Source organism: Pogoniulus pusillus, chromosome 11 (assembly GCF_015220805.1).
Source record: "Pogoniulus pusillus isolate bPogPus1 chromosome 11, bPogPus1.pri, whole genome shotgun sequence".
Lineage (NCBI taxonomy): Eukaryota > Metazoa > Chordata > Aves > Piciformes > Lybiidae > Pogoniulus > Pogoniulus pusillus.
The window spans coordinates 11,236,466-11,256,657 of NC_087274.1; the positions used below are offsets into that span (position 1 = coordinate 11,236,466).

At 48.5% G+C, this 20,192-nt stretch overlaps 1 protein-coding gene across 1 annotated transcript; it reads right to left on the reverse strand.

Annotated features, from left to right (window-relative positions):
- Positions 1–9,260: 9,260 nt before the first annotated feature.
- Positions 9,261–19,493, reverse strand: SLC16A5 (solute carrier family 16 member 5). Its single transcript, XM_064151069.1, has 4 exons — positions 19,274–19,493; positions 14,459–14,602; positions 11,915–12,781; positions 9,261–9,528 (listed from the first exon to the last, which is right to left on the reverse strand). Exons 1-4 carry the CDS (start codon positions 19,491–19,493, stop codon positions 9,287–9,289), a joined length of 1,473 nt encoding a protein of 490 aa, XP_064007139.1. The 3' UTR covers positions 9,261–9,286.
- Positions 19,494–20,192: the final 699 nt, after the last annotated feature.

The following is a 20,192-nucleotide window of genomic DNA, read 5'->3' on the forward strand; positions in this document are numbered from 1 at the left end:
TACCCCAGTTCTCAGGAAGAATAGAGGTGCAGCCAAGAGGTTAAGGAGCAGGGTTAGTAGGAGCAGGGTTAATGAGATGTGACCAGGTCTAAGGCAAAAGCAAGAGTGAGAAACAAAATGGAGAAAAAGTCTTTCTTCTTCCCAGAGTTCTCAGCGTGACTGTGAGAGAAGTAGACACAATTGTTTTTCATTTCACTGCCCGTTATCTAGTTCTGTTACCAAAACATTCCAGCTTGCTTCAAACTAGCACACTGAGGCTCCCAGCATTGCCCCATGCTCACTGTGAGGTGTGCAGATGGTACAGTGGTGGCTGAGGCTCTCAGCATTGCCCCATGCTCACTGTGAGGTGTGCAGATGGTACAGTGGTGGCTGAGGCTCTCAGCATTGCCCCATGCTCACTGTGACCAGGTGTGCAGATGGTACAGTGGTGGCTGAGGCTCTCAGCATTGCCCCATGCTCACTGTGACCAGGTGTGCAGATGGTACAGTGGTGGCTGAGGCTCTCAGCATTGCCCCATGCTCACTGTGAGGTGTGCAGATGGTACAGTGGTGGCTGAGGCTCTCAGCATTGCCCCATGCTCACTGTGACCAGGTGTGCAGATGGTACAGTGGTGGCTGAGGCTCTCAGCATTGCCCCATGCTCAGTGTGAGCTGTGCAGATGGTACAGTGGTGGCTGAGGCTCTCAGCATTGCCCCATGCTCACTGTGACCAGGTGTGCGGATGGTACAGTGGTGGGTGAGGCTCTCAGCATTGCCCCATGCTCACTGTGAGGTGTGCAGATGGTACAGTGGTGGCTGAGGCTCCCAGCATTGCCCCATGCTCAGTGTGAGCTGTGCAGATGGTGGCCGTGGAGTAGTGCTGAGATGGCTGTAGAGACACTGGAGAAGTACAGGTTTGGTCAGTTTCAGTTTCATAGATTCACAGAATGGTTTGGGTTGGAAGGGAGCTTAAATATAATCTGGTTCCAGCTCCCCTTGCCATGGGCAGGGACACCTTATCCAACCTGGCCTCGAACACCTCCAGGGAGTGAGCATCCATGGCTTCCTGGGCAACCTGTTCCAGTGTCTCACCACCCTCACTGTAAAGAGGTTTTTTTTCTAACTTCCAGTCTGAATCTGCCCTCCTCAAGCTTAAATACATTCATTCTTGTCCTATCAATGCAAGCCCTTGTAAACAGTCCCTCTAGAGCTTTATTGTAGGCGACTTGCAGGCAGGGTCCTGCATCTGGGGTGAGGCAATCTCAAGCACAAATCCAGGCTGGGCAGTGAGTGGCTGGAGAGCAGCCCTGAGGAGAGGGACTTGGGGGTGCTCCTGGACGAGAAACTCAACATGAGCCAGCAGTGTGCACTTGCAGCCCAGAAAGCTAACCAGATCCTGGGCTGCAGCAGGAGAAGTGTGGCCAGCAGGTAGAGGGAGGAGATTCTCCCCCTCTGCTCTGCCCTGCTGAGACCCCACCTGGAGTACTGCATCCAATTCTGGAGCCCCTGTTACAAGAGGGATGTGGAGATGCTGGGCTGTGTCCAGAGAAGGACAGGTGGAAGACTGGAGCACCTCTGCTATGAGAACAGACTGAAAGAGTTGGAGTTGTTGAGTCTGGCGAATAGAAGGCTCTGAGGTGACCTTATTGTGGCCTTCCAGCATCTGAAGGGGGCCTACATAAAAGCTGGTGAGGGACTTTTTAGGCTATCAGGGAGTGACAGGACAAGGGGGAATGGAGCAAAGCTGGAGGTGAGGAGATTCAGCCTGGATGTGAGGAGGAAGTTGTTCATCATGAGAGTGGAGAGAGCCTGGAATGGGTTGCCCAGGGAGGTGGTTGAGGCCCCATGGCTGGAGGTGTTTAAGGCCAGGCTGGATGAGGCTGTGGCCAGCCTGCTCTAGGGTAGGGTGTCCTTGCCCATGGCAAGTTCCATGGTTGGAACTAGGGATCCTTGTGGTCCCTTCTAACCTTGACCGATTCTGTACTTAAGGTGGTGGAAGGCTACTGAAAAGTCTCCCCAACGCCTTCTTCAACATGGAATTGTAACTTGTGGGCAAACAAAGGACAATGGAATGAGTTTTTTGGGGTTTATTTTTGTAGGAAGACAAAAGGATTAGAAGCTGAGGGGGTAGGTAAAAAGAGAGCACAATGCATGCATGGTAAGACATGTTACATGGAATGGGAAAAACACCAACATGAAGCCAAGGAGGAGTGGATCAAACCAACTGCAGGTGAGTCCACCCTGGTTGTACAACGCCCTGATCTGAGCACAAAGCAGAGCAATTATATCATTCTGAGCCAGCACAGTTGCAATGTGATGATAAGCACTGCAAGTGGATTAAATTGTGGTTCAGGCCATGTAAATACATAAAGTAAAGGTTCATAAACATCATAAACTAGGGGGGTGGGGTGGACTCTGCAGAAATCTCCATTGCTTTTATTGAAGCAATTAAGTGCATGGGAATTCTTCTGTAGATAAGGTAGGAGGCAGGCTGTGAGCAGATGTTGTGTTTTGTATCATCACAAAGGCAGCTGATTTTTGTATAGAGCAAGCTGAAGGTGGACTGATATGCCAAATGCTTGGCAGCTCTCACAAGCACGCTGGGCTGAGAGTCTCCTACCACACAACTGGATGTAGTAAAACACCTGCCCACTACCACATTAAGTGGAAGAGTGAGCAGAGGAGCTGCTCTGAATGCAATAATGCTAAATCATTTAACACTGCAATGATGTGGGGAGGCAGAGAATGTGAAAGTGAACTTTTCCACCTGGTAGAAGACTTCAGGCCAGGCCTGTGCTATCACCTTCAACTCTTACTATAATTAAAAGTTGAAATCAAGGGGGTGTGTGTGTATATGTGCATATAGATCTATAGATGTCTATGAAAATGATCAGCAGTGTGCTGCAGACTACTTGTGTTATGAGAATGTTTTGCTGCTGCATCCACAAATCACTTTGAATGCATGACTCTGAGTGGTGTGGACATACTTTAAAGATGCATCTGTCACAGATAGTGAATGACTAATGTCAGAAAGCAGAGGAGAAAGCAAATACAGGAGTTAGTCAACACAAAAAGAAGTGATTAAGGATGCTGTGACTCATGATGGGTGAAAGGTATTTAAAAGTGGCAAAATGTAGTGGCTGCTGTTTGTAAGCACTACATCTGTGGTCAGTCAAGTACAGTTTTGCATGCATGGCTGCAGTAGAAGCTGTCCCCTGGAGCGATTCACAGACAGTAGTGTTTAGGAACGGCTGGTGTCCGTGTTGATGTAACGGTTTGGGAGTTACCCACCCCCACACACACACCTTGAACTCACCCAGACTAGACTCAGCCAGCTGAAAATTAAGGAACGAAGCTGTATTTACAGCTTAGCACAATTTACAAGCATATCTATTGACAATATACACAAATATTTGCAGTTATATACAAGTTAAAAGTAATAGGGAAACACAAAATCCCTCCTGAAAACACTCAGTATGGTTTTTAGGCTGTCAGGTAGTGATAGGACTGGGGGGAATGGAACAAAACTAGAAATGGGTAGATTCAGACTGGATGTTAGGAAAAAGTTCTTCACCATGAGGATGGTGAGAACCTGGAACAGGTTGCCCAGGAGGTGGTGGCAGCCTCATCTCTGGATGTTTTTAAGGCTAGGCTGGATGTGGCTCTGAGCAACCTGAGGTAGTGTAAGGTGTCCCTGGCAGGGGAGTTGGAACTGGATGATCCTTGTGGTCCCTTTCAGCTCTCTATGATCTTTGAGGTCCTTTCCAACCTAAACTATTCTGTATCCCTCTGCAAATTGCAGCTTTCTGTCCACACATCCCTGAGTCTGTAGCTTACTGTGGAGAGAAACATCTCGTGTGTAACTTGCTGCTCTGGGGCTGCCTTCTGGAGGAGAGTTTGCCAACATCCCCTGGTTCTGCAGCCCTCAGAGATGTTCTGCAGCAGTTGCATGCTGTGCTAGCGCTGATTCCACCACCTGATTTGTGCTTGTTGTCTTTGTGCTGGCTGCCGTGGGGAGTTTGTCCTGATCATCCAGAAGGATCACTTGGCAGTGGGCAGAGCTGGCTGCTTACTCCCCCAGTATTGTGGTATTTAATCCTTTGGAGGCTCCAAACACCTGCTGGTTGCCAGAGCAGTGAGTGAAGGACGTGCCAGCATAGCTGGAGCGTTCACAGCTCCCGGGGGCCAGCCTAGGGACATCCACAACACACCAGTTAGAATGCAGTGAATTATCATTTCTCGTAGCTAGCTTTGCCTTGCTCTTCCTAGGCAGGTTTGCAAGCATGATGCCAAGCTCTTTGTTTCAGGGATTTTGCACTTCTGAGGTGTTCTGCAGTGTGTTAAGATTACTGTGACCTTTCTAAAGGTTTGTATTTGCCTTTTTGAAGAATGACACCAGCAGGGAATCTGAGGCTTTTTGAGGATCATGACCTTACAGTTTTTCAGTGTGATCCTCCTGGCAAATGTCCTACTGCAGGAAGGAGAGGTGCTTGCTGCTGAAATGCTTACCTTGCAAGGTTAATGGTATTTTAAATGATAAAGCAGGAAGGAGTAAGGGGGGACATGGGGAGTGAGGGATATTTATTGCTTCCTGCCTGGGGAGTGTTTAAGGCCAGGTTGGATGAGTCATTGATCAGCTGAGTCCAGTTGAGTGGTGTCCCTGCCCATGGGAGGTTGGAGTAGATGATCTCTAAGGTTCCTTCCAATTCTGTGACGATGATTCTGGCCAATTTTTGTTGCTGTGCTGGTCCTGAGAGGCTTACAGCTTGGCTAAGGTGTTAGTGTTTGTCCACAATTAAAGGCAGAGTCATTTTACTGTCTGGAAGTGTTGGGAAAAAAAAACCTGCTTCAGGGGCACTGTGGTTGCTTTGTGCAACAGGACAACCTGAAGCTAAGGAAAGGAGCTTTTATTGCTTTGCTTTTCCTTTTGGGCCTCAAGAATTTTAAGGATTGTTACTGATCCTAGTGTGCCCAGGTGGCCAAGAGAGCCAGTGGCATCCTGGCCTGGATCAGGAACTGTGTGGCCAGCAGGACAAGGGAGGTTATTCTGTCCCTGTACTCAGCACTGCTCAGGCCACACCTTGAGTGCTGTGTCCAGTTCTGGGCTGCTCAATTCAATAGAGATGTTGAGATGCTGGAACATGTCCAGAGAAGGGTGACAAAGCTGAGGAGGGGCCTGGAGCACAGCCCAGTAGAGGAGAGGCTGAGGAGCTGGGGGTGTGCAGCCTGCAGAAAAGGAGGCTCAGGGCAGACCTCATTGCTGTCTACACCTACCTGAAGGGAGGCTGTAGCCAGGTGGGGTTGGTCTCTTCTGCCAGGCACCCAGCAACAGAACAAGGGGAGGTCTAGGCTGGATGTTAGGAGGGAGTTGTTGGCAGAGAGAGTGATTGGCATTGGAATGGGCTGCCCAGGGAGGTCCCTGGAGGTGTTCCAGAAAAGCCTGGATGAGGCACTTAGTGCCATGGTCTGGTTGCTTGGCTAGGGCTGTGTGATAGGTTGGACTGGATGATCTTGGAGGTCTCTTCCAACCTGTTTGATTCTGTGATAGCTGTGAAGGGGAGTATTTGTTATTGTGTAGCATGCTGAGTAATCATGGTGCCTTCAGTTACACATTACAGAGCTTGGAGTTCTGGTTGAAAACAGAGGTAGGAGAGAGTTGTGGAACAGGGGAGGGAGAAGAAGTTGCCTCTTTAGCTCAGACATCTTTGTGACCTGTGGAAACAGCCTAAAATGTTACCTCTTCTCCCTCCAAGATGTGTTTCCACCTGTGGTTTATGGGTTTAATTTAAAGGCTCTGTGGAAAGTAAGCAGGGGAAACAACTCAGCTGGCAGGCAGCTTAAAGTCTATTAAGGATGTTAGAAGTTTTTAGTCCACGTGTTGGGAAGCATTGAAATATCAGATCTGTTAATTTGTTTGTTTTTTTTTCCTTTCCAGAAACATCTCTGTGCCTCTGCAGATCAGTTACAGTCACCCTGGTGTTGAGTCTGTGAGTACCGAAAAGCAGTTCTATGAAGCACTCTCCAGCCTAAATTACTTTGTGTTGTGGTGCACAGCTAAGAAGCAGTCAAAACAGATTTCTTTGCCGTGGTGTGGGAGGAACTGATCTCTGTGTAGGAGCTCTGATCTCAGCTTCAGTTGGTATCTTTTTAATTCCCCCGCCCTCGTGTCTTGCAAGCATGCATTAGACGATACATTTCCTTGCTTATGAGCCAGCTAAGCCTGAAGCACTGTAGACAGAGCAGCTGGCTCCACAGAGGAGGTGCATTCTATGGTTCCTTCAGCTAACTTTTGTTTTCCTGTGATAAATTTTGATCAGTTGTAGCTTACACCATACCTTAGCATCATTCATAGAGTCACAGAATTGTCAGGGTTGGAAGGGGGCCTCAAGGATCATCCAGTTCCAACTCCCCTGCCATGGGCAGGGACACCTCACATTACATCAGGTTGCTCAGAGCCACGTCCAGCCTGGCCTTAAAAACATCCAGAGATGAGGCTGCCACCACCTCCTGGGCAACCTGTTCCACGTTCTCACCATCCTCATGGTAAAGAACCTTTTCCTAACAACCAGTCTGAATCTACCCATTTCTAGGTTTGTTCCATTCCCTCCAGTCCTATCACTACCCAACACCCTAAAAAGTCCTTCAGCAGCTTTCCTGTAGCCTCCCTCGGATATTGGAAGGCCACAATGAGGTCTCCTCAGAGCCTTCTCCTCTCCAGACTGAACAACCCCAACTCTCTCAGCCTATCCTCACAGCAGAACAGCTCCAGCCCTCTGGTCATCCTCATGGCCCTTCTCTGGACATGTTCCAGCACCTCCAGATCTTTCTTGTAACAGGAGTTCCAGAACTGGATGCAGTACTCTGGGTGTGGTAGAGTGGGTGAATCTCTTCCCTCCACCTGCTGCCCACACTTGATGCAGCCCAGGCTCTCTGGTTGGCTGTCTGAACTGCAAGAGTACCCTGCTGGCTCATGTTGAGCATCACACCCACCAGCACCCTCAAGTCCCTTTTCCCAGGGCTGCTCTCAAGTCAGTCACTACCCAGCCTAGTCAGTGCTTAGGATTGCCCTGACCCAGGTGCAGGACCCTGCACTTGGTCTTGCTGAACCTCATGAGGTTGGCTTGGACCCACTTCTCCAGCCTGTCAAGCTCTCTCTGGGTGGATCCTTTCCCTCCAGCCTGCCAGCCACACCACAAAGCTTGGTGTCATCCTGCCTGTTTTGGCCAGGACTTTTGTAGAAGTGGGAGGATTTGGGACCCCATATTTCTGGAAGAAATCAAAAAGGGAATGGAGAAAGGTGCACAGAATTTAAAATATGGGAATTACAGAAAAGAGACAATCTGTTCAACTGCTTTATTTGCAATAGTTAGAAGAGGTTTGGGTCTTGATCCCTTTCTGCTGTGGGTTTTTTTGTTGGGTTTTGGTGGTGGGTTTGTTTGTTTGATTTTAAAATTTGTTTGGTTTGTGTTTCTTCTTCTTGTTGCTGGTTTGTCTTTTCCCTAGGAACACACACAGCAGCTGTTGTTTTGGTAAGCTGGGAAGAGCCAGCCCCTGCTTACTTCATGGTTATGGTCCAGGTAAGCATTACAGCAGTTAATGAACATGAGTGGTGAGAGATCATGTGTGTCTGCCACTAGTTATTTATGTTTGAACAGGCAATGCAAAGCCTACAGGTTCAGTAATCCTAGAGCAATACTGAAGAAAACATTGAGCTGTGGAAGCAGGAATCCTTCTGAAGGGCTGATACCTTCCCCACTGTAGAAGCCAGCTGAGAAGCCACTAAAGACCTTGCAGTCATTTTTTTTTTCCCCAGTGGTGTCATTCAGTGTGGGTATTCTTAGCTGGTTGGTTTGTTTTGTCTGGGGAACCCACAGCTTTAATGAAAGTTGTGGTTTTGTTGCTGGGAATTTGATAGAAGAGATCTCAAGATAAGCGCTGCCCTTGAGTTGAAAGCTGTTGCCTCTTCCATTTCACTCCTATTTGATGCTTTCATCTTCCTGATGGTTCTAATGTGTTGAGTAATCTTTATCTGCGCTGCTTTGTGAGCTGCTGTCTGCTTCTGTTAGGTCAAGAGTGATACAGAACATGCAGTTTTCACCTTGAACTGATGCTGAGGGAGGCTAGAGGCGGATGCACCTGGCGGCTTGGTACTTAGAAGGATAACTCCCAGGAGTGCAGCAAGAAAAGCCACTTCCCAGTTGAGGCTGTATGGCTTTGAAAGTCAGCAGCAGTGACTTCTCAGTAGGCTTTTCCCCATGGATTTCTGTGAAAGTTATGCTCCTGCTTATGAGAAATGTAAGTTCTGTTTGTGCAAACTTCTCTATCATGAGAATGCTGTTGTCATTAAGTCTCAGAGTTTAAGACTAAAGAGCTACGTTCATTTACACAAGGGGGGTGCTAACAGTGGCTTCGAATTTGGCCCTATGTAAGGATGCATACACTTAGGGCTAGTAACACCTTTGCTGCCCCCACCCTGCAAAAATAGGTTCCAGTTAATGCTGTAAAGATGTGTATTTTCACAAGCCATGCATGCTCTGTTAGGATATGCCAAGAAGCACTTGAGGTATCACCACACAAAGCAGGCACAGTAAGGTTTGGGTGGTTTTTTTCCTTTCAGTGCTCTGGAGGTGATCATTTGAGGCTTTGAAAAAGTCCTTGGCATGAAGAGCTCCTGTGTATACCCCACAGGAGAAAATATCTGATGATGCTAAAGACTTGGCTGAGTTCTGCAACCTGTGCAGCAGCCTCCCTGGAATAGAAATGTGGGAAATGATGACACACTTCCCGTGGAAAGCGTCGGTCCTGCCACCACCCGTGTGGGAAGCAACCAGGTGAAACTTTCTATGAGTCTGCACCAAAATTGCACCTTGAGAGGAGGCAATAATACTTCTCTGTGAAAGCACTGCCCTTGTGCATGTCCATCCACACACACTGTGCAGTGCTACCAGCTGAGATGTGCATGTGAAGCTCCAGTGACTTCTTAAAGGCACTGACTGAAAGCAATTGGAGTGATGCAGCTTTTGTGGCGCGGTGCCGCAGACAATAGTTTGCTTTAGGCAAGCATGGTTCTCTTTGTCTTGTGGCTTTGTGGCTGTTGCTGGGTTCTGGGCTCAGCCTGTGGTCTGGATCCCTCACACAGAGAGTCTGACAAGGCCCCATAGGTTGCAAGTGCAGGGCAGAAGGATGACGATGGTCGTGGAAAGCAGACCCTTGTTTTCCTGTCTGCTGGCAGTGCTGGGCCTTGGGGAGCTTTGTGCAGGCCACATAACTGTCTGTGCCTCTCTTGGGTTTTTTGCTTTTCTTTCTTTTCATATGCTTGAGATGTACACTGCTGCTGGAGGGGGCTGGCTTTCAGGCTGGGGTTGAGTTGGCGTTTCGCTGTATTGGCATCTGGAGGCATTATCCAAAGGGACTTTTGAACCCTCTTTGGATTTGACTTTTTTTTCCAGCATGCAGAAGCTGATGCCCATGAATAGTGCAGCTGATATCAGGAAGAAACTGGAGTTGTAGAAGACATAGTGGAAATCACTGGTTATGTCTACCAGGAGACCTGAAAGAGAAGCCATACTTTAGTCAAAGAGAAGATACTTACAAAGGCAGGTGGGTGACCTTTACATAAAGGTTAAACCTAAACCATCCCACCAAAGCCTTCACAGATGTGTTAAGTTCTCTTAATTCAAGTTTGAGTTGGTTTTTTGTTTGTTTTTTTCAGGTAATGTTTCTGCTTCTTTGTAAAGTATTTCTCAGTACACAGAGAAATCAAGAAAGAAAGGAAATTGTAGCTTCTTCCCAACGTGCTGATTGATTTTGTTCACTCAGCAGAGGGAGAGGGCTTCCCAGAGGGGTCGTGGAGTCTGCTTTTCTGCAGACTTTCAGGGCCTGTCTGGGTTCATTCTTAGATGACCTGAGCTAGATTGTATGCTCCTGGTCTGGCAGGGGGGTTGGACTCAATGATGTCTTTGGGTCACTTCCAACCCCTAACATCCTGTGATCCTGTGACCCCTGTGCCAAAGCCTCTCTGAGTATTGGCATGAGAGAGCCTGCTATGTCCTAGGTCAGACAATACAGCAAATGAGTAGTAGAGAAATCTCTCAAAAATCGTGTTAGGGTTTCTAAACTGAAACCCTGTCTCTAGCAGTGTGTAATAAAGCAGAAGAAGATTCACAGCACAGCAAGCACTGTTACTACCACCAAGAATCCTCAATGTAAAACATTTCAAAGCTGGAGAATAAAATGGAGAATAAATCTCATGAGGAGCGACTGAAAAGGAGCTGGGGATGGTTAGTTTCAAAAAGAGGGGGCTGAGGGAGACCTCATTGCTGTCTACAGCTACAAGGATGTTTTGGAGAGGTTGGTGCCAGTCTCTTCTCACAGGTAATTAGTGATAGGACAAGAGGGAATGACCTCAAGCTGTGACTGAGTAGTTTAGACTGAACATTAGGATTTTTTTTTCCCAGCAACAGTGGTCAGGCATTGGAATGTGCTGCCCAGGGAGGTGGTGAAGTCACCAACCCTGGATGTGTTTAAGGGTCGATTGGATGCAGCGCGTGGGGATACAGTTTAGGATGAGCCTTTTAGAGTATGGATATGGGTTGGACTTGGTGATCCTGAGGGGCTTTTCCAACATGAATGTTTCTGTGATACAACAAGTGAGGCATTAAACAGTGCCTCTCTTACACTGCCTGCAAAGGTGATCCTCAAATCAAACACACGATGCCTCCTATGGGCTGCTTCTTTGTATGGAAATGCTGGAATGATGTTTCATGGCTTGTATTCCTCACTAAACATTTGTCTTTTCGTACTGCACTTTTCTTTGGCAGATTTTAGGGTTTGAGAAATGTTCCTGCTTTTGCTGTACTTTGTTTTGCTCATCTGCCACTCCCTTTGGAGATGTCCAAGAAAAGACCTTTTTGGCACTGAGCAAAGCGACTGACACGCTGATGCCAGGGAATACCATGAAATAGGATGCATGTAGTCATCCCATTCTTAGAGCAGACATGATTTTCCTGCTGAACAATGCACAATAGATTTTCTGGAGAAGAGAACTGAAGTCTGAGCTGGGGATTCATTCTCAAGTTCACATTTCTTGTTTGCTGGTCTTTTGAATTTGCTGCTGTACTGCAGGAGCAGATGTGTCTTGGATGTGCCACTCGTTAGCATTTGGAGTGAACTGTGACATCTGTGAATAATTTATTTGATTTGGGTTGATAACTACCTCCTTTCTTGTCTCCAGAGAAAAATTAACACACTCTAGAGCTCAGAAAGAAGAGCAAACAGAAGCTTTTACTACAGGGCTCTTGAATAATATAGGAGTGGTAATAATTCTGATCACAGTTAATTTGTTTAATGGGATGTTCACAAGTCCTTGAGACTTCACAGATAAAACAGTGCAAAGTGGCAAAGCAGTGAAAGGGTGCACAGACAGGGAGGTCCCACCACAGTAGTTTGTCTCTGTGTCTTGCAAGAGAAAAGCTCTAGTGTCTCCAGGACCTGACAAAACTGCCTGCCAAGTGAGCAGCTTTTTCACTTGCTGCTATGGCTGCAGTGACTCTTCACAGAATCACAGAATGTCAGGGGCTGGAAAGAACCTGGAAAGTTCATCCAGTCCAATCCCCCTGCCAGAGCAGGATCACCTAGGGCAGGTAACACAGGAGCACATGCAGATGGGTGTTGAATATCTCCAGAGAGGGAGACTCCCCAGGGCAATGGGCAACCTGTCACCCTTAGGCAGCTGCAGGAACGACCTTCCCTCAGCTGCAAGGAGGAGTTGATTGTTCCTTTCTCAATCTCCTTTTTATATTGCTCCCTTTGCGCTACTCCCCTGCCTGCCTGGGTTTGGAACTCCCCTTATTTCTCTTCCTTATGCTCCCAAACAGGAGTCACCTTTGTCTAAACGACCCATTTTCTCCCCAGCCTGCTTGAACTGCTTCTCTCACCTGTGAGAGGGGGGCCGATGAGGAGAGTGATACTCTCCACGATGGTGAAGAGCCCTAGAGCGCTTGAGAACCTGTCCATCTCCACCACGTCCATCAGCACCTGGAAGGTGAGCGCCCCGATGCCGCTCATGGCTATGCTGAGGATGATGCAGTAGGTGATGAGCACACTGAACTCGGCTGAGCTGACGCAAATGAGGTTGCTCAGCCCGTAGAGGAGCGCGGCCAGGCTGAACAGGTAGATGCGTCTGCCCTTGAAGACTCTGTGTCCCGAGAGCAGGCCTGTGAAGGGCCGGATGAAGATGTTGATGAGCCCGATGATGGAGATGAGGAGGGCTGCCTTGCGTTCCTCCACTCCGTTCTGGATGGCGTAAGGCACGAGGTAGACGTGGGGCAACGCGAAGCCCATCATCATCCAGGCCACTCCGATGGTGTAGATCCGGTAGCCTTTGTTCTGGCAGAAGATGTCAAAAGCCAGGTACTTCTGCAGCATCCGGGAGCATGCAGTCCTCCTGCTCTGCTGCTGGAGCTCGGGGTGGGGAGAGGATGCTCCGTTGGACAGCTGTGCTGCTTCTGCACCCCTCTCTGCCTCCCCCCCAGGCTTGGGTGACTCTGGTACTGACTCTGAAGCAAGCTGAACTGGTCTCATGATGGCTCCACAAACGCAGCAGTTCAATAGTATTCCTCCAAAGATAAGGAAAGTGTTTCTCCAGCCCATCTCATCCAGCAAGTACTGAGACAGCAGTGGCCACAGCGTGAAGCCGAGAGAGACGCCGGTGGATGCCATGGCATTAGCCAGAGTTCTCCATCTTACAAAGTAGTAGCCAAGCACAGTCACTCCTGCCTGGAAGCTGAAACATGATCCCAGACCTGAAGGTAAGAATGAAAGAGAAAATTGCAGAGCAGGGTAGGTATAGGCTGGATATTAGGAAGAAGTTCTTCACAGAGAGAGTGATTTCCCATTGGAATGGGCTGCCCAGGGAGGTGGTGGAGGCACCGTCCCTGGAGGTGTTCAAGAAAAGCCTGGATGGGGCACTTAGTGCCATGGTCTAGTTGATTGATTAGGGCTGGGTGATAGGTTGGACTGGCTGATCTTGGAGGTCTCTTCCAACCTGGTTGATTCTATGATTCTGTGAGGAGGGCCAGAAAGATGATCAGAGGGCTGGGGCAGCTGGACAGGCTACAAGGGTTGGGGCTCTTCAGCCTGGAGAAGAGAAGGCTTAGAGGAGACCTTATAGTGGCCCTCAGGTGTCTGAAGGAGGCCTACAGGAAGGCTGGGGAGGGACTATTGACAAGGTCTTGTAATGACAGGATGAGGAGTAATGGGTTTAAAACTGGCAGAGGGGAGATTTAAACTGGATCTTAGGAAGAAGGTCTTTACAGTGAGGGCGGTGAGACACTGGCACAGGTTGCCCAGGGAGGTTCTGGCTGCTCCCTCCCTGGAGGTGTTCAAGGCCAGGTTGGATGTGGCTTTAAGTGACCTGTTCTAGTGGGAGGTGTCCCTGCCTATAACAGGGAGTTGGAGATTCCTTCCAACCTAAACCATTCTATGATCCCTCTGCATCATCTTAAAGGATGAACAGAGCCCCAGTCCAGAGTGTACCCACAGATGACTTCATCTGCCACTGAAGTGTTTCCTTGCCTGCCAAGCTGCATAGCACCCAGTGATCAGCACTCAGATACCCTACACAAGAGATGAAGAAAGAAGCTATGGATAAATTAAACTGCTCTTGGGTGTACTAAATATACTGAGCTGACATTTGTCTGGGGCATGCTGCCATTCCCAAAACTGTTATGGAATTGTTCATTAAAAAACTTGGATTTCACAGCACATGCAGCAAATGAGTGCTGCTTCTTGACACTTTCATCAGGGCTCGGGGACTTTTTTCTCTCTATGCAGTGGACACAGCTTAGCTTGGAAGATCCAAAGTGACCTGGCTGAGGAAACTGATTTCTTTGTGTTAGAAAAGCTTAGGAGTTGAGCAACAACAGTCACACAGGAGAAATATTTGGGGAGGAAAAGTTCCCATCTGTTTCTTTGTCTCTTTTGTTAGAAAAGGATGACTCCATATTTCTCCAGACTGGGAGTGGTGAAATACAAACCCAGGGAACTTTGGAAGGAAGTTATCCCAACACATCGTGTTGCAAGACTGGAAAGTCCCTCTCTTCTTAGGAAGACAAAAGGCTGAGAGGCTACTAAAAAGAACAGACGTCTTTGCTCTCCATGTTGCCCTCTGGAGACCTGTAGCTTTTTCCAGAGAGAAGCACTTCCAGGTGAGCTTGGCTGGATGAGGTGTGTGTGAAAGGGGTGGGAAAGGCAAGTCTAGCTGTGATGAAATCCAACGCTGTGGGGCCTTTGATTGCATCAGAGAATCATAGAATGGTTTAGGTTAGAAGGGACCTTAGAGATCATCTACTCCAACCTCCATTTATCCTAATTCACAAATGAATGGAAAACCATGAGCACTTTTAGCCAAGACTCTCAACATTTCCCATCTCTCAAGACAAGCCCAGCAGCTGGCTTTTCCTCCTTTCTTTGTCACTTACCAGTGATGAGGCCAGCTGTCAGGTAGAGCTGGCTGATGGACTTGCAGAAGGAGCTGGACACCATGCCCACGCTACTGAGCAGCCCACCCAGCATCACGGCAAACCTGCAGCCAAATCGCTTCACCAAGATGCTGCAAAGGGGCCCTGGAAGCAGACAAGCAAAAGGGAAGCAGTTAGAGATGAAGGGAACTGCTCTGTGCTTGCTGGACCACTGCAGTTGTCAGGTTTATGCGTATAAGTATCTGAGGGGTGAGAGTCAAGTGGATGAGGCCAATCTCTTTTCAGTGGTCTGCAGCAATAAGACAAGGAGCAACAGCTATGAACTGGAACACAGCAGGTTTCACCTCAACATGAGGAGAAACTTCTTTACAGTGATACTGGAATGTGTTCAGAGAAGGGCAACAAAGCTGGTGAGAGACCTAGAACATAGCCCTGTGAGGAGAGGCTGAGGGAGCTGGGGTTGTGCAGCCTGCAGAAAAGGAAGCTCAAGGCAGACCTCATTGCTGTCTACAACTACCTGAAGGGAGGCTGTAGCCAGGAGGCAGGCAACCAGCAACAGAAGAAGGGGACACAGTCTCAAGTTGTGCCAGGGGAGGTCTAGGCTGGATGTTAGGAGGAAGTTGTTGCCAGAGAGAGTGATTGGCATTGGAATGGGCTGCCCAGGAAGGTGGTGGAGGCATCATCCCTGGAGGTGTTGAAGCAAAGCCTGGCTGAGGCACTTAGTGCCATGGTCTAGTTGATTGGACAGGGCTGGGTGCAAGGTTGGACTGGCTGATCTTGGAGGTCTCTTCCAACCTGGTTGATTCTATGATACAGTGACAGAGCACTGGAGCAGGCTGCTCAGGGGGGTGGTGGAGTCTCCCTCTTTGGAGATGTTCAAGACCTGCCTGGATGAGTTCCTGTGTGATCTGGTATAGGAGAAAACTTCCTATGCCTATCGTCCTGTGTTATTGTCAGCACAGCCCTTTGCACATGCCTGCCCTGCCACACCTGCCAGGGGTTGATAGGTTTAACTGGGTCCACTTCTACAAACATCACAGAGAAGGAAATAAGATCTGGGTGGCTCCAATGGACCAGAGCCTGGCTCTGCCCTTTTTGGACAGAAGCCTGCATTTTATTGTATGTCCATGTTGTTGGCAGGCTTTGCTAGGGAAGTGTCACATTGTCTCATCAGAAAAGGCAATGAGCAGATAAAATCAGAGAACTATTGAGGCTGGAAGAGACTTTTGAGATCATCAAGTCCAACCACTCATCTTGAGCTCACCATCTCACCACTATTGCTAAGCCACTGCCACTAAACCATCCCTCAGCACCACATCCACACAATCCATTCAGAGAGCCATGTCTACAGCAGAGTCAGGGAGGTGTGTGTTTGAGGTCAGTTAATTCTTTGATTTCCATAGACTTTTGGTGAATTCCCTGAGATTGTAGTAAATGATCAACTTGTTAATGTCATTTAGCACATTTTGGGACAGGAAAGGATTCCTTCAGTCCTCCAGATCATCAGTGGGAAGCATACTTCTGTCTGCATGCTCTGGCAGAAAAGTCTCTGAAGGTAGAGTTTCTTTTCACAGAATGACAGAATGTTAGGGCTTGGAACAGACCTCAAAAGATCATCCAGTCCGACCCCCCTGCCTGAGCAGGATCACCTAGGGTAGTTCACACAGAAATGCATCCAGGTAGGTTCTGAATGTGTCCAGAGACACATTCCACCTCCACAGCCTCTCTGGGTGGCCTGCTGCAGGGCTCTGTCACCCTCACAGTGAAAAGGCTTGTCCTTATGCTCAGGTGGAAACTCCTCTGCTCCAACTGGCACCCATTACCCCTTGTCCTGTCAGTGGGCATCTCTGAGCAGAGCCTAACCCTGTCCTCCTGACGCTGCCCTGCATATCTTCATCAACATGAATGAGGGCAGCCCTCAGGCTTCTCTGCTCCAAGACCTAGCTCCCTCAGCCTGTCCTCAAAGGGAGATGCCTTCAGCATCTTTGTGACTCTGCAAGACTCTCTCAAGCAGTTCCCTGAGGACTTTCTTGAACTGAGAAACCCAGAACTGGACACGATATTCCAGATGAGGCCCTCAGTCCTTTCCTATTCTTTTAAGGATCCTCAAGGCTTTCCAGGGTTTGTCCTTCTTTTCCCTCCTCTGGACACTTACAGTTATGTAAGCAGTTGCAAAATGACTCTGAGCTTCAGACTTAGGAGGCAATTAACGCAGGGAAAATAACCCGTGGCATATTTGTGACCTAAATCAACGTCTGGTTTGAAATAAAATCCACACAGCTAATGGAACACTATTAAAATGAGGAGGGCAGCTGTCTGTGTTTTGATCTGCTTGGGAGATTTTTCACCTCAGACTTCCAACTGGCCTTCAGAAAAAAAGTGTTCAGCCAATTGGCAGCTGCTGAAGGCATCAAGGGTGGCACTGCCGTTTAACCCACCCAAGCCGCCAGGAGTTATAAATGGAACACTTCAGAGTAATGAGATTGGCAATGAAAATCGTAAAGGTTTTTCATTATTTGTTCCTGTTAACTTGATTTTTTTTTTTTTTCCCAAAAGGTTCAGACATTATTTCTTACCTGCCTGGGGCTTTTGTGCTTTCCTTTGCAAAAATAATACCAACCAAAGGCTGCATTTGTAGGAGTGTGGGTTCAGAGGGCTACATGTGCCTGGACATCTAGAAGCAGCAGCTTGTAAGGGCCTGAACTCCCCTTTTGGAGAGAGCTGAGGTCATCCAAATGATTCTTAGAACAAAATAATCATTAATTGCTTTTTGCCAGGGAACACAGCACAGATAATGAGATCTGTTTGGCTTGCTAAGGTAAGAGCTATTGTTTGAACTGTGCCCTTCCGTGTTTCCTACCACTGCTCTGCCCAGCTGAGGTTACCTCTCTGCATGGGACCTTCTCACTGCTCTCTCCATTCCTCTTCCTTGTTACCAGTTGGTTTTTTTTTTCATCAAATATGGTTTTTAACCCCTTTAGATCCTCTGGATTCAAAAGAATAGAGGAGAAGAAAAGAGAGAAGCACCTTTAAGAGACACTGGTGGAACAGCAGAATATCAGTTTGGGTAAGGTTTGAGTAGAGGGTGATGGCTGTAACCAAAGAGCCTCAATCAAACAGAGCCTGGCCCACTGCAAAGCAGATCAGAAGCTGCAGCAGAAGTCATACACTCTTGGCCTGAGAGGAAACCTTTTATCTTGGGTTTTGGCTTGGGGTTGTGGGGGTTTTTTTGTTGTTGTTCTTCCTGGTTTATGGTTGAGTTACTCCTGCCTCGTGCTACTGGGTGCCAAGAGTAGTGTAACAGCTTGCAGGAGGGGACACAAGTGACAAGCAAAACAACAACTCCTTTGTAATTGTCTGGCTGTGCCCTGGCAAATCCTGTTGGGGAGCAGAGCGAATGTGAGGCTATGCTTACCCTTGTCTGGTTTATAACTGTTTGATCTATTTATTTGCTCTCTTTATGCTACTGTGGCTGCAGCCTTCTGCAAAACAATTCCTCTGTTAAAGAGGATAAGGTTGTTGGTATTTTCCTGTGGGCACTGCCAGGCTTGTCTTTCCTGGACGTGTGGGGACCAGGCTGCTTCTGAGACCATTTCCAAGAGCTAGCAGGTCCCGTTTGGCTCCTTCCCACTAACCACAGCAGGACCACATGGGTTGGAAGGCAGCACAGGGAATGCCCAGCAGCTTACAGATTCGAAGCCCCAAGGACACTTGCTCTATTCCTGCTGACCTTCAGTGATAACTCCTCCTCTTGTTGCTTCCCTCGATATCTCTTTCCATTTGCACCTTGTAATTCTGGACCAAACTGCATCTCCTAAGGTGCAAACTCTCTCTCTCATGTTAGGTGGCTGGAAGCCAAGTCCTGCACAGGAAGAACTTAGCTTGCCACACAGGCTTTATATCAAGCATGACTCGGGGCTCTGCTGGGATTTTTTTCCCTTCATACTGTAGTGTCACCTTTCACCAGTATTGGAATGGGGCAGGTATGAACTTAGGGAGCAGCTCAGGTATGTGGGCTGATATTTTGCTTCTGTTGCCTAGATGGGCTTTGGATTTAATCAGACAAGCATGGGAGCTGCCTGTGGGAAGTGGGAATTCCACAGACTGGGAAGTCCTCAAGCTGCTGGGGATTTGCTTTTCTCTTCTATGCAGAAATATTCTTCCGAGGATCCTGAGGGCCCTCTCTTGTGTTTCCTTGGGAGATAAACCAGTGATTCACTCCACCATCCATGAAGCAGAACCCTCCTTCCATCCCCCCTCACCTGGAGGGTGCCACCTGCCCCACATTTTGCCTTAATCCAGCTATGCTCAAGTCCAGCCCGATGCCTACTTGGGTGTGCATTCTGTGCCACCGCCCAAGGAGTTGCTCTATCACCCTGCCTCAGCGAGCAGCCTGGAGGAGCTTGGCTTTTGGCATCTCTTCAGCGGTGAAGAACACAGTCATCACGTGGCACATGGAAGGAGATGTGCTCTCGTGGACAGAAGATGAATCAAGAAAGCACCCGAGCTCCAGAGCTGCCTGCCAGCTTCTCCAAAGCACTGCTACAGGCAACAGTTGTGTTCTTGCTAGTCTGAGAAAGGGATTCACCTCCTTCGACAACCAAGGGTCTTGGTGGTCTCTGAGAGTAGTAGAAGGGATCTTGGTGTCTGCAAACACTTTGCTTTGGACTGTGTGGGGCATGGATCAGAGTGGCTGGAGATGACCAGCCAGTCTGCTCAGGCCTCCCAGTCCCTTCCACCATCTGCCTTAAGGCCCCTCCTCAGCGGCACAACCACGGGAGGTGAGAGAAGGCATCCCCTTGCACCATGACTTACCTCCTCCGTGCAGTACAGCCACCATGATGGATGAGAACCAGGACGTCTCACTATTGCTGGCCTGGAACTCATGCTGGAGGTCCTTGAAGAAGACACCAGTGCAGGAAGGGAAGCCCAGCGTCAGTCCCTGCAGCAGCACTGCAGCAAACAGGACCATCCATGCCCAGCCCTGGTCCTGGGGATTGGCAGCTTTGCGTGCTGCTGCTCCTCCTTGGGACATGATGGCTTCTTTCTGGGGAAGGGAGAGCAGCTACAATGCAACCCTCAGCCCAGCCAATGGACCTGCACAGGAGAGCTGATGGTATTCCTGGGGTTCAGAGGCACTACCGTTTGCAGCTGACACTCTAGACTCCTTGCTCTGCATATCTTCTAGCACCTCCCTTCCTTCTCACTCCAGGATCCTGGCAACAGATCGCTTGAGAAAACTGCCTTCCCCTTTTATATTTCACAAGCCTCTGACCATAGCCAGGTACAGAACAGGACCACACCTCCTCTGAGGTATGAATTGGCCTTACCTAGGTCCCGCCCTTATTTTCCCTTTCACCTGCTTTCATCATATGGAGTCCCCTTGCTGGCAATTGCTAAGGTCACTCACTCCCTGTGCTGAGAAGGAAAACCTCTACAACTGCCAAGGAAATCAGAAATGTATAAAGCTTGTACCTTGCAGCTGAGCTCAGTGTGAATCTTCCAGGAAAACTGCACCTACCTACAAACTGATAGTGGTCAAACCCCCCCCACTTTTTAAAGCCATTAATTAATTAGGGTCCATTGACTGCAGATAGGCTTTTGCTTTACCTCTGTTTGGAGCTAGAGCTTCTTCTGAGGGATCCAAGTTTTGAAAGCAGGAGTGTGAAACAGTGGAATAGCAATCCCCATCCTTTCCACATGAATAAACATGCATTAAAAACCCAACCAAACA